The sequence below is a fragment of the Chelonia mydas genome, chromosome 1 (assembly GCF_015237465.2).
Source record: "Chelonia mydas isolate rCheMyd1 chromosome 1, rCheMyd1.pri.v2, whole genome shotgun sequence".
NCBI classification, from domain to species: Eukaryota; Metazoa; Chordata; order Testudines; family Cheloniidae; genus Chelonia; species Chelonia mydas.
In genome coordinates, this window is record NC_057849.1 from 220,470,025 (window position 1) to 220,482,834 (window position 12,810).

Here is a 12,810-nt window from a genome sequence, read left to right on the forward strand (position 1 = left end):
TGTGTCTCCCAGTCCTCTTTCATGAGATCCAAGATGCCCCGAGGTTGTTTCCAATAGGGAAACTCAAAGGGAGAGAACCTGGTTGAGGCTTGTGGGACCTCCCATAGAGCAAACAGTAGAGCCGGCGATAAGGTGTCCCAATGTTGGGGGTCGTCTTCTACAAACTTATGGAGCATTAACTTGAGAGTTCCATTAAAGCGTTTGACTAATCCATCGGTTTGTGGGTGGTACGCCGAAGTCCTGAGGATCCAAATGTTCATGAGGCAACAACTCCGCTATCAATTTGGAGGACACACTGGTGTCCTGAACAGTTAGGATCTCCTTGGGTATCCTGACCCAAACGAAAATCTTCACTAGTTCTGTCGCAATGTTAGGGGTCATAGCCATGCGTAAGGGAATGGTCTAGGAATAGTGTGTTGCATAACAGACCAGTATAAAGACAAACCAGTTCCCTGTCTGACTCTTTTCTAGCGGTCCCACCAGATCCATGCCAACTCATTCAAATGATACGCCAGTCACAGGGAGAGGTACAAGGGGGACCCTAGGGACCCCTTTCGGTGTGGCCCACTGGCATTCAGGGCAGGAAGCACAATAATCCCTCACCTCCTGGTGTGTATGCCAGGCCAGAAAAACCAGCAGGCTATCCTCTAGAGAGTCTTCTCTCTACCCAAGTGTCCTGCCCAAGGTACTGCAAGAGCCAAATGCAGAAGGCTCCGGTGCAGGCTCTGGGGTACCAAGAGCTGTCGGATGACTTCCTGTGTTTGGGGTTCCTGCACCACTTGGTAGAGGCAGTCCCCTCGAATCTCAAACCATGGTCCTTGTGAGGGGTGTGGTGTATCGTCTCTCTCAGTCTTGGGTTGCTGCCTGCTCACAGGCTCTACTTAAAGATGGGTCTTCCCTCTGTTCCTGTACGAAGTCCCTGTCAAGCTTCAACTCCCATTGGGCATCTTCGACAGGGTACTCTGTACTGGGGGGTACTCGGCAGGCAGCTCAGGGGGTTGAGACGGTCCTTCTCCGGGATCAAGGTTCCTGGAGTGGCCGAAGAGTTCCCCCCTTGCAGAGCCTACATCTCCTCTTCCTGGAGATTGTCAGCCGTGGCCTCACAAGATTTCCCAAAATTCTGGCCAGTCTCGTTCCAACACCAAGGGGTAGGCTACCCTGGGAGCCACACTGACTTGGAGGGTTTCTTCCCAGCCATAGATCTCAGGTCTTACCCAGGCAACAGCAGGAGACACAGGTTAAGAAACTCCCTGAATTTTTGGTGATCCCCATTAAAACATTCTGGGAGGGGGACTGGTGGCCACGGGTTCGGGTTTGTGGCTTCAGTGCATGCCCGGAGCACAGTGTTGTCATCTCATAGCCATGCCACTTGCTCTGGTTATCGCCCAACGTCCTTCCCCTCCGGCGGTCAGCCTAGAATGAGCTGGCCTGCTCCCTTTAAACTGAGGCAGTAGCTGCAGCATGCTCAGCACCATCTGAGAGGCAGGACTTCCGCTGCCAATAGTGTGGTGTTAACCCCCTCTTGTCCAGTGCAGGGTATGCACACCCCATCACAAGGGCCAACAGACAACAAAGTAAATCCATTCCACTCTGCCAGCTCAAATGACATTGCTCTCACTCCTGCCCTTGCTTCTGACATGCAGAGAGGAAAAAGGAATAGTTCTGCTTCCACCCCTTAGCAAAGGGAGAAAGAGGTTCTGATAACTCCCTCTAGGACAGACACTGGCTCCCCTGCAAGACAGGATATCATCTCCATATGAGGACTAGGAAAAACCATTTAAGAACAGGGAGCTCTCCAGAGAAGATTCAGCCTTCTGTGGAGGCTGGTCCTGGAGGTGCTGCTGAGGGCAGGAACTTGGGCACAGCTATAGCATGTGCATGAGGTAACTGAAGAGGCAAGTACTAGTGTAGGCATTGGAGCAACTTTGCATACTTGTCTGTGAGATGGGGTAGAAGAGAGCAGAGGGAAATTGGATATTGTGGGATAAAGCTCATAGGAAGAGATGAAGGAGGATATCAGGAAGGGGTAGAATTGTTTCTCTTGCTTCCCCCCGCCCCCCTCCCAAATATCATTGCTGTAAACCAGGCAGATGTTTCATTTTCTCATCAAAATCTATGGAGAACCGAGAGAGAGAGAATATATCTTTCTTCTGGCCCATAAGAAGACAAGAAAGGATCCTGTGTCAATATCTTGTCATGCTGCATTGGCAGTTTACAGAGGCAGCTACAGCTGTGCTTGACTTTGGAGTGTGTTTCCTGAGGCAGAGTTGTAACTTGTAGAGAAAAGCAGTCTAAACCAGTGGTTCTCAACCAGGTGTCTGGGGCCCCTGTGGTGCCACGAGCAGGTTTCAGGGGGTACGCCAAGGATGACCGGCACTAAACTCGCTAGGGCCCAGAGCAGAAAGCCGAAGGCCAGCTGTGCAAAACCATAGTCCGGGGCCCCAAACCCCACCACTCAAGGCTGAAGCCAAAGCCCGAGCAACTTAGCTTCATGGGGGTCCAGGTAATTGCCCTGCTTGCTAACCCCTAACTCTGATATGCAGAAAAATAGTTGTTATGACACAGGTGAGCTGTGAAGTTTTTAATAGCATGTTGGGGGGGAGGGGGGCAGAAAGAAAAAGGTCGAGAACCCCGATCTAAACCACCTTCAGCTCAACCACATATCACTTTTCTCCCCATGCTAGACCACACACCTTGGCCAATATGGGACTCCACATGTAACCATTAACACTCAAAGGCTGATATCCTGCATAAAAGTAGCTTATGGAGCTACCACAGTGGCAGTTTTATGAACGTTTCATCTGTTCAGCCATGAAGAGAAAAAGGCCTGTATTGGTATGAGAAGTTCCAAGTTTTCAGATTGCTGGAATATCTGCTGCCAGGAGTAACAACTGTAAAAGGGTGGAGATAGATTTAAATCCAGAAGATTACATCTTGACAGGACAGCACAAAAGTCATGCGCTTCCTTCACCTGCCCCTGGATCTCGTCAGCCTGTCCATTCTTAGAGATTCACTTCTCAGAAGGCAGTAACTTTGTTAATTTCTATACCTATAAAAGAATGAAAAATGAGAGAATCCATTACTCCAGCAGAGAGTTCATTTCTACAATATCACTAGACCCAGTTCTTGAACAGTCTACATGCATCTATAGACAACTCTCACTGTGTTCTGCTCTAAAGGAACCTGGATGAGCTAGTGTAAACATGGGTTAACTTCTCTCCAAAGTGTCTCAGAAGTCCTCACCATCATACTGATAAATCATCTATTGATGAAACAATGAATGAGAAATACTTCTCAATATTCTGGAAGCACTGCTCACAGTTCCAAAGTGAAGGATAAGCTGAGTTTTTCCACTTAGAGCAATAGAATCACCAATATGTTTCTTGTGACTGAAACATGGAGACACACATCCCCGAGGTCAAGTGTTGCTTTAAAAAAAAAAGTCACCCTAGTCTAGTGGTTCTCAAACTTTTGTATTGGTGACCCCTTTCATACAGCAAGCCTCTGAGTGTGGACCCCCCCCTTACAAATTAAAAACACTTTTTTTATATACTAAACCCTATTATAAATGCTGGAGGCAAAGCGGGGTTTGGGGGTGGATGCTGACAGCTCGTGACCCCCACGTAATAGCCTCATGACCCCCTGCAGGGTCAAGACCACCTGCCCTAGTCCAAGGTAAAACTGATTTTAAAGTCAAACGGGGACTTTAAAATCAAGGACCAAAAAATTTACTCCAAGTTCTATGAGGAAGATGAAATAGTAGAAATACCTTACACATCTTAAAAATAAGCATTATACAATTCTTCAAGGAATATTTCTGCTTCCAAAGCATAACTAGATTGCACTCCCCGGTCTGAACAACATTCAGCACTGGTTTGCACTTTTATGAAGTTCTGATGCAGGTCATTGCTAGTGTAGGGGACCAGTAAGCATCTGGGTATGTTTCTTCTAATTTTCTGGAGGATGCAGTGTCTTGTCATCTTTTTATTATGGTCCAATATCCAGACTTCAGCTAGAAATGTTGAAGCTGTAAGTGGCCATATTGAAGTTTGTGGTCTAAAGCTCATAAATCAGAGTAATCAGCCCCCTAAATTTTCTGCAAAAGAGTATTATTTATAACAAATGCTGACTTCCAGAAGAATGGAAGCAGACTTTATCCAGGCTGCAACAGCGAAATCTATTTTGGGGGATTCGGAATAAGAGAGATGATCTTCCACTTTAAACTGTTAGTACCTCCCAGCATCTGTCCAGAGTCAACTTGCACTTGGGTTTTCCAGGCACAAGAGCACCATCTTGTGGACAGATCAATATGAGGGGGTGGGGAACGGTGTCTGCAGAGCCTCCTTGCTGGAAAGGAGAGGATCCCTTTACTGCCCTCATCAGAGGAGGTGGTTGCAATTGCAAAATCCTGCTGATATATTTAATAGGGGCTTGCCAAACCTTTAGTAATAAAAACCTTCCAGAGTCCAGAAGACAGGGTTTCTCCAGATCCCATCACTATAAATTTCTTTCGTAAGAGACAGAAAGGATTTCTAGCCAACACAACCCTCAACTGCAAGGCCCTGCAGAGCTGCTAGACAGCTAACACCTCCATGCTCTGCCACTCAGCAAGGTTCAACAGGCAGTAGCTTCATGGCTCCTGATTGGTTCCCTGCCCTACATAAATGCAAAGGGTATTCCAGAAAGCATCCAGACATCATCATGGATCTTCTGTAGTTGCCAGAGCCATTCCTACTTTCTGCTCACTTCGACTTCATGTCGATTTGGACCTTACCTCAACCCTAAAACCTGACTTGGATTCCGATTCTTGGTGTCAACCTCTGCCTGGAAGTTTACTACAAACTCCTCTGCTACTCACTGCTTCAGGTTTGACCCTGCTCTGATCACTGGTTCTGACTCGGCAGTATACTGACAGTTTGCCTGGACCACCCTAGCCCATGGGGAAGACCTACCCTGTAGGAGCAAGGAGACAGCAGGCCACTCCCTAACCAGCATGCCCCAGAGAGCACTTAATGGGCTGACAGCTCCCATGAGGAGCTCCCTACACTGCAAGCCCAAGCATCGCAGCTCACAACAGAGAACCAAGCTCTGCATAGGCAATCCACACAGCTTCATGGTTAAAATGTGGCACTGCTGGCTCAACTGGCATAGCAAGTCACAGATAACCAGAGCAAGTGGCATGGTTATGAGATGACAACACTGTGCTCCGGGCATGCACTGAAGCCACAAACCCGAACCCATGGCCACCAGTCCCTCTCCCAGAATGTTTTAATGGGGACCACCAAAAATTCAGGGAGTTTCTTTACCTGTGTCTCCTGCTGTTTCTGCTCTGTCCCCAGTCCTATCTGACCAATCCAGCAAAAGTAGGATTCGTTATTAGTCTCCTGACAGGAGACACGTTGGATTGGACCTCTTCCCCACTCAAGTGAGAAGCCCAACACTATCTATCTGATTGGAATACCTTCCTCCAGCCATTTTCCGCCATATTCAATGGCCCCCGCCATATTCAAAGGCCCCCGCCATGCCCACTCGGTGGAGGCAGCCCTGCGCAAACTCCAGCATGGACAGAAAATGGCCTTCTCTGCTGCTGCCCACTTTCAGCAACTACTCTCTGACATCCAGTGGAATGAAGCGGCCCAGCTCTACCCATTCCAGTTCGACCTACACAAGGACATTAAGAATGATGTAGCTCACGTGGACGCCCCGACCAACCTAGATGCTTTTGTCAACCTCAGCAACAGGCTCCAACAGCAACATGAGGAAAGGAAGGGGGCTGTCCCATCACCTGACCACTGGTCTTACGTACCCATCTCCGACCCAGAACACAAACCCATTCAGCTGATATACCTGCTACAGTGTCACCACTGAGGAAAAGGAGCACAGCTTGTCTCTACTGTGGAGGATCCAGCCATGCTGTCACCAATTGCCTATCATGAACTTCAGAATGACAAACTACAGCACAACCCAATTTGGGAAAGGACCATACTCAGGGTCGGCAGAGAGGGTTAGCCTGGATGAGTGCCGAGGTAAAGCCCCTGCCCCACTCCTCACTGAGACATTCTCCCAGATCTGGATCTGCCTCCGTATCCCAGAGGAGCTGTACTGAATTCCACCACAGTGGGCACTGGTGAATTTTGGGGCAGCAGCCAACTTCATATACACACAGAAAAAAAAAAAGTGTGAACAGTAGTATAAAAGTTTATTTATATATGTTATGTAATAACACAGAAGTTCACAAGTAAATTAACAAGTCATTCCCTTTAACAGAGTTTTACAGATTTGAAACCGCCAGACTTTGTTTAAAGAGAACCACTGGAAATTACACTAAAATTATAGAGTGAAAGCAATCCCTCTTGGCAATAGTGAAAAACGGATAGAACATTCAATGTCCAGGGAATAACTACAAGTAGAGCGACATCTTCTAACCTCACTAAGTTAATTGTAGAGCAATTCTGTAGGCTTTACTCAGCAAACTTCCCACTGAAGTCAAAGAAAGCTTTGCTTGAATTTGAAGATTAAAGCCTAAATTCTTCTACAATAAGCACTAATATCCCTTCATTTACACTTGATACTAATAATAAAAGCCATTACACACAACAATCATCAGTTACACACAATTACCATACATAAATGAAATATATGATTCTTCTGTACAGGCTTTAACTAACAAATATATTTTTAAAAATGACAGCACTGACACATCCATTCATTTGCTCAAATCAAAAAGTTAATATAAATTTTGGTAACAGATTGCAACTGCTTTCCTTCAATCATCATATGTAATATTATGAGCTGTTTCCATAAGCAAACCACTACTTTCCATGGACAAATATTGCTGACTACACAACAACTTACATGCAAAAATAACCTAAGTCATTAACATCTTGCTGAATTAAAAACAAACAAAACAAAAAAACCACACACACACTTCTCCCCCATACCCAAAGTATGTTAATTCTTTTTAAGATGTTGCCCTTTTTGAAAAAGGAATTCAAGCACAGCCCATTTAAAAAGACCAGCTCATACTGTAGTCTGGATATCCATCACCAGGGTACTGAATGGGAGCTGTCTACCAAAAGATTAAAGCTAAATTCAACTATTTACATTATTGGGTTTCTCTCTATTAATTATTATTATTATTGTGGTTCTGTAACTCAAACCTAATGAGGGAACAAGGACTCGATTAATAAGAACTACACAGTAACCTCTACTGCAATAAAGTTATGCCAGCATTTTATCCTTCATCAGTTTTACTAACACCAGATGTTTCATAATCATTTACAGTTTAACCTGGTTAAATATAGATTTGTGTATTCTTCCATAGGATCTAATGTTCTTCCATAGATCAAAAATATTTTCAAGCTTTTTAAAATAAAAACTGTCATTAATTATCTAAGAAATTTAAACCAGGAACTGTAATTTCACTTCGTGGTATGAACAAACTTACTGTTTATGAAAAAGTCAAGTAGACTGTTGGATTGCTATTACACGATAAAGGTCTTTAATATAAAAATGAGTTTTACTTCTATAACAATCTTTTAGATTTCTTGCTATTTTTTTTAAATTATTTTAAGAAAAGGAGATTAGGCATGGGACAAATTATGCTTTATTTCTAGGTCACTGTTTTATATCCCATGTAGATCAGTAGTGACCAAAATACTTACTATTTTTTGACCACTCAGGCTTCTGAATATGAAGCTGGTGCTGTCCATTCAGTTCCTCTAATAGGTATTCATATTATAAAAATACATCCTCACAACAAAAACTACAATTGCAATCCACAGACTCTTTGCCAATCTCAAAAGGGAGGCAAAGGTCTGAATTAACCTTCTAAATCTTCCCTAGATTTAGTACCTCCAGAATATTTTAAAACATATAGGCATAGCACTATCTTGATGCTTGTAGAACATGTTGTACCCCTTCTTAACTATTAAAATATTTCATTTTCTTGTGCCCGCTACCTGGTATCTTTCAGCTGCATTTCTTTTTTTCAAAAAATGAAATTAAGTAGCTTTATCTTACCATAAAAATATATTTGTACAAGATTTCACCACGTACATTACATGAACTTTCTGTATTCTGACATTAGTAAGTGTTGCTAATTATGAAAAGATTATTTTCTTTGCTTACCTGCTTGTTTATAGCATGGAAACAAACTTATTACAGCAAAATCAACAAACAAGTCTTATAGCATAGATATGGTAAGATAATAAAAGAAAGATGATCTACATATTCTAAAATCTAAAAGGGAAACAGCTTGAAAGTAATTTTAAAAAAATTAAAAAGATTCAGCTCCTTCACTTGCCTATGAATCTGCACACCTACCTACTTAATTTTACAATCATATTAAACCATTTTAAAAAGTCTCTCTTTCATAGAATATCAGGGTTGGAAGGGACCTCAAGAGGTCATCTGGTCCAACCCCCTGCTCAAAGCAGGACCAATCCCCAATTTCTGCCCCAGATCCCTATATGGCCCCCTCAAAGATTGAACTCACAACCTTGGATTTAGCAGGCCAATGCTCAAACCACTGAGCTATGCCTCCCCTCACTCCTTTCCCCTATTGCTATTTGAAAGTCTCCCATGAACAAACAGAGGAAAGTGAAGACCCAGTCCTGCAGTTCCTTAAGCATATGTGGAGTTTTACTAATGTGAGTAGCCCAAATGAATCCTATGAGACTTCTGAGATAAGTAAAGTTACATGATTTTGTAGCATCAGGGGCTAAGCAACTATTCAGGGACAATGAATACACACAAAGTGCTGTCAAGGAGCCAAACATCACAAAAGATATATATTTTTCTCTAACAGTAATCTTAAACCTTGATCCTGCCTGAAACTACACTGAAATCAATTGATTTATAAGCGTTTGCAGGAGTGAGGTCTTGGGTGTCACTGAAAGAAAGTAGGTAAAACAATAACTGATTCTAAAGGTGATTATATCCCATAAATGAAGATCTTTACAAACTCCTACACCTTTTGAAAACATGTCCCTATTAACTGAGTAGCCTTACTGCAAATTAATGGTAATTAAATCTGCCTAAGTGCTTCTAAATTCTGATTCAGGGTAACATTCCTGATCTTAACAAAAATATACTTGTAAAGTAGTGTAACATATTGTCTAAAGAAAAAATAATTTTAAGTTTCCACCGCAACAGTTAGAAACCTGAGAAAACTGTAAATAGATTGGCAATACATTTGACAGAGCATAAGACTTCACAGAAACCAATAGCTGAGACTAAAATTCAGTGCTTTCTGCACCAATTTGTCAGAAGTGCCCAGAAACTGTTTTTGGGGGGGGTTTTTTGGTCATCTTGGGCCAGGATCCTTATTTTACCACCAGCAGCTTATAAAACCAAATGCAAGTAGACCATGGTCTGTATATCAGCACAGAAACCACTTTAGAAGCTCTGCATTATTTTCATTTTAGAAGTTGCATCCTATGGAAAGTCCATTTAAAAGCTTAACTGGCAAGTATACGCTAAAATATTTTGTTTTCCTTCAGAAACTACACCAGATTCCAACCCACAGAGACAGGATTTCCAGTTTATTTCTCTCTACCACATGTACTAAACCCAAAATTATAACATAGGAAAGCGTTGTTAAAAAGTTTTGCAGTAACAGTAAACCTAGAGCAAAGAAATTTACTGTCGCACTCTGTTCCTGATAAGTTAAAAAACTCCACAGTTCTGCATCCTACAGTAAACACCAGATATTTTAACTCAGAAATTAAAGTATTTAACATATAAAGTTAACCTATATTAAAACAAATCCACAGGTAATACTATTCTAATTTTCTTTTCCAAAATTATTGAAATCAGTTCTAGCAATGTATCCATCCTTTGAATGGAACAATCTCTAGTACTATATTTCATGAGAAAAATTCAACACCACAAAATATTATGCTGAGGCTAAGTTTCAACAACAGTAGACGGAATTTTGTATTGTTTCCTGGAATGTGATGATACATTTCTTTGTTTGTTCTGTTTTCAGACATTCTAAGGAAAAATAAGAGCTAGGTTTCTGATCATCTACCATTATGTAGTACTTATTTACTAGCACAGCTACACTTCAGAATCAACAGTGATTCAGAGCCCGTTCAAATCGATGGGAGTATTTTTCCATTCTTTGGATCGGTCCCCAATTGTCTTTTTCCCAGTAATATCTAGAAATATTTGAATATCGCAATTCTGTGATAAACCAAACACTAGTTAAAAAGGTGTGATTTTCAGATAATTAAGAGTCTTTTACAGAAAAAAATCTTCACTATATCAAACGGTAGATTTTGAAACAAAATCAGCATTATAACTAGGGTTTTGAGGTGTATTTTCCCTTGTTATTCTCATATTACTCGCCAGTTATTCTCCTATCCCTAAACTGACTTTAATAAACTGTACTTTCATTCTTTACAAGAGACTAAATTGTGGCAAAGCACTGCACAAAAATCCCACAGCCAATAGGGAAGGAGAGGATACAAAAAAGAACTAGATAAATTCATGGAGGATAGGTTCATCAATGACTATTTTGCCAGGATGGGCAGGGATGGTATCCCTAGCCTCTGTTTGCCAGAAGCTGGGAATGGATCACTTGATGATTACCTGTTCTGTTCATACCCTCTGGGGTACCTGGCATTCGACACTGTGGGAAGACAGGATACTGAGCTAGATGGACCTTTGGTCTGACCCAGTATGGCCGTTCTTATGATCTACTGTTCTTCTGGCTCAAACACCTACAAATAAGCCTTACTACAGGCCCTCTGCAACAGAGCCATGGAGGCGTGCCTTCACAGTGCCCCAAATGCTTTCTGAACCCTGACTCAGCAATGGCATCTATACATCACATCCACACACACGTTTGCCTATTTAAAACCAAACAAGTTTATATGTTCTTTTAGGGACTTCTAAATAGTATGGTGAAACAGTAATGGGCACTACAGCAAACCTTGAGACAAAACAGACTTCAGCCAACTTCTAAAACACACTAACCTTTTAAATTTCTATCATGTTGACAGGAAGACAGCTCCAGGTTGTGATGTAGATACTGGCCCTGGTTCTGGGTTATCAGGTGTCTATCTCAGTCGGATAGAAACTGCCACTACCAGCTAGCAAACTACTAGCAAAGTTGAGAACCTTATTAGCCTCCTCCAGTAGATGGCTATTAGGACAAACTCTCTTAGGTTGTTCAGAAATTTTGCTGGAAAGGCACAAATGAGCTTCCTTTCCCAGTGGAGAAAGTTCTTCATAATTCCCTATGTAGAGCACCAACACCTTGCTGTTCAGAAGCATAAAACTCAGTTCAATATTTTGTAACTACTTAGAAGCTTTAATCCATCATCCCCTGTGCCAGGAACCATTCGCTTATTTCCGGCTGTCCATGATCATAATTTTCCTCTCCTGCCAGGTGCATAGCCATTAGAGGTTTAGAACTATTGGATTTCTGTTCGAAAGGAGTACTAGACTGCAGTCTCAAGTCCCAGTCACCTCCAACTGAAGTAAATGCAAGTCGGATCCAAACCTTATGTTATACGGAGCACTCCTGAAAACAGACACAAAAGTGTAGGCTAGCTTCTTTGCAGGTGCTTTTCCCTTGCCTAGATAAGATGGAAGTCTGGATAACTTATCTGAGGGAACAAAGGGTTGAACTTTATCTTCTTTAGCCTTTGACAGATTATCCTCTATCAGATTTGCTATTTGATTATGGTAGCATCTATGATGGGCTAGGCAGTTTAAGGAGAGACTGTCCCAAGTTCTCACAGTCTGGGACAGACAGAGGTTAGGGAGGGAGAACAATTGAGGTTTACAAAAAATATTTTGTTTATATGTACACAAGCCAAATAAGATGGTCTATATTTCATGTCTCCCTCCATTATACAGCTGATCTTCAAGCTTCTGCTCAACTTCCAAAGGTATAATTCATAGTCAGTGTTCTCCACTGGTGGTGGTAATACTGGAAGCTGTAGCATAGATAAGACTTGGGTGTTCTTACCATCATGACACTTAATCCTAAGGGTCATCCACACCATAGCAACAAACAGTGGCTCTACACCAGTGGAGAATTAGGTCTATGAAGTCTGGTAGTATACATGAGGCTTCGCAGAATCCACAAAACCATCTATAATTTTGTCTGGATAAAACCTCCAGAAACACAATACCAATGTGTCACAAGTAGTCCTCATTCTTTTTGCTATTTTTAGTTTCTAACAGAAGATCACAAAATGAAAAGCTAAAAAGACTTAGAAAACATTAAAAGGGAACGCTGTCCATTTAATTTTCATTAATCATACAAGGCATTTTCATTTTTCAAATTTAAAAAGGGCAACTAAGTTGTATCTTTCAGCCTTAACTTTTATTTTAAACACCCAGTTATGAACTCTTTTCCCTTAGATATATGACAGCTGGCAGTTCCTCAAGGAGACAATATTAAAAGGACAAATGCAAACGCAAGACAGTAAGAATAATAAGAAACCAATATGGCCACCATCAGGAGCTTTTTAGTTACGTGAAAACCAGAAAGGAATCCTACAAAAAGTGAAGACATGGACAACTGTTAAGGAGGAGAACAAAAGAACAGCACAAGTATATAGGGACAAAATCAGAAATTCTAAGGCACAAAATGAGTTACACCTTGCAAGTGACATAAAGGGAATAAGAAGAGGTTCTTTAAATACATTCGGAGCAAGAAAAAAAAAAAAAAAAGAGAAAAGTGTAGGTCCTCTATTTAGCAGGGAAGGAGAGCTAAAACTGACGACACCAAAAAAGCTGAGTTGATTAATGCCTATGTCGCTTCAGTCTTCACTAAAAGGGTTAATGATG

At 41.8% G+C, this 12,810-nt stretch overlaps 1 protein-coding gene across 11 annotated transcripts in view; it reads right to left on the reverse strand.

The window, feature by feature from the left end:
- CCDC91 (coiled-coil domain containing 91) overlaps positions 1-12,810 on the reverse strand; it is a 319,151-nt gene that overhangs the window by 288,742 nt on the left and 17,599 nt on the right. The window contains exon 2 of one of the 11 annotated variants that reach the window (XM_043531332.1): positions 2,694-3,049. The exons of the other annotated variants lie outside the window; for them this stretch is intronic. Within the exon in view, the coding sequence (XP_043387267.1) occupies positions 2,694-2,725 (32 nt within the window). The 5' untranslated portion in view covers positions 2,726-3,049. The remainder of the gene's footprint in view (positions 1-2,693; positions 3,050-12,810) is intronic. 11 annotated transcript variants of the gene reach the window in all.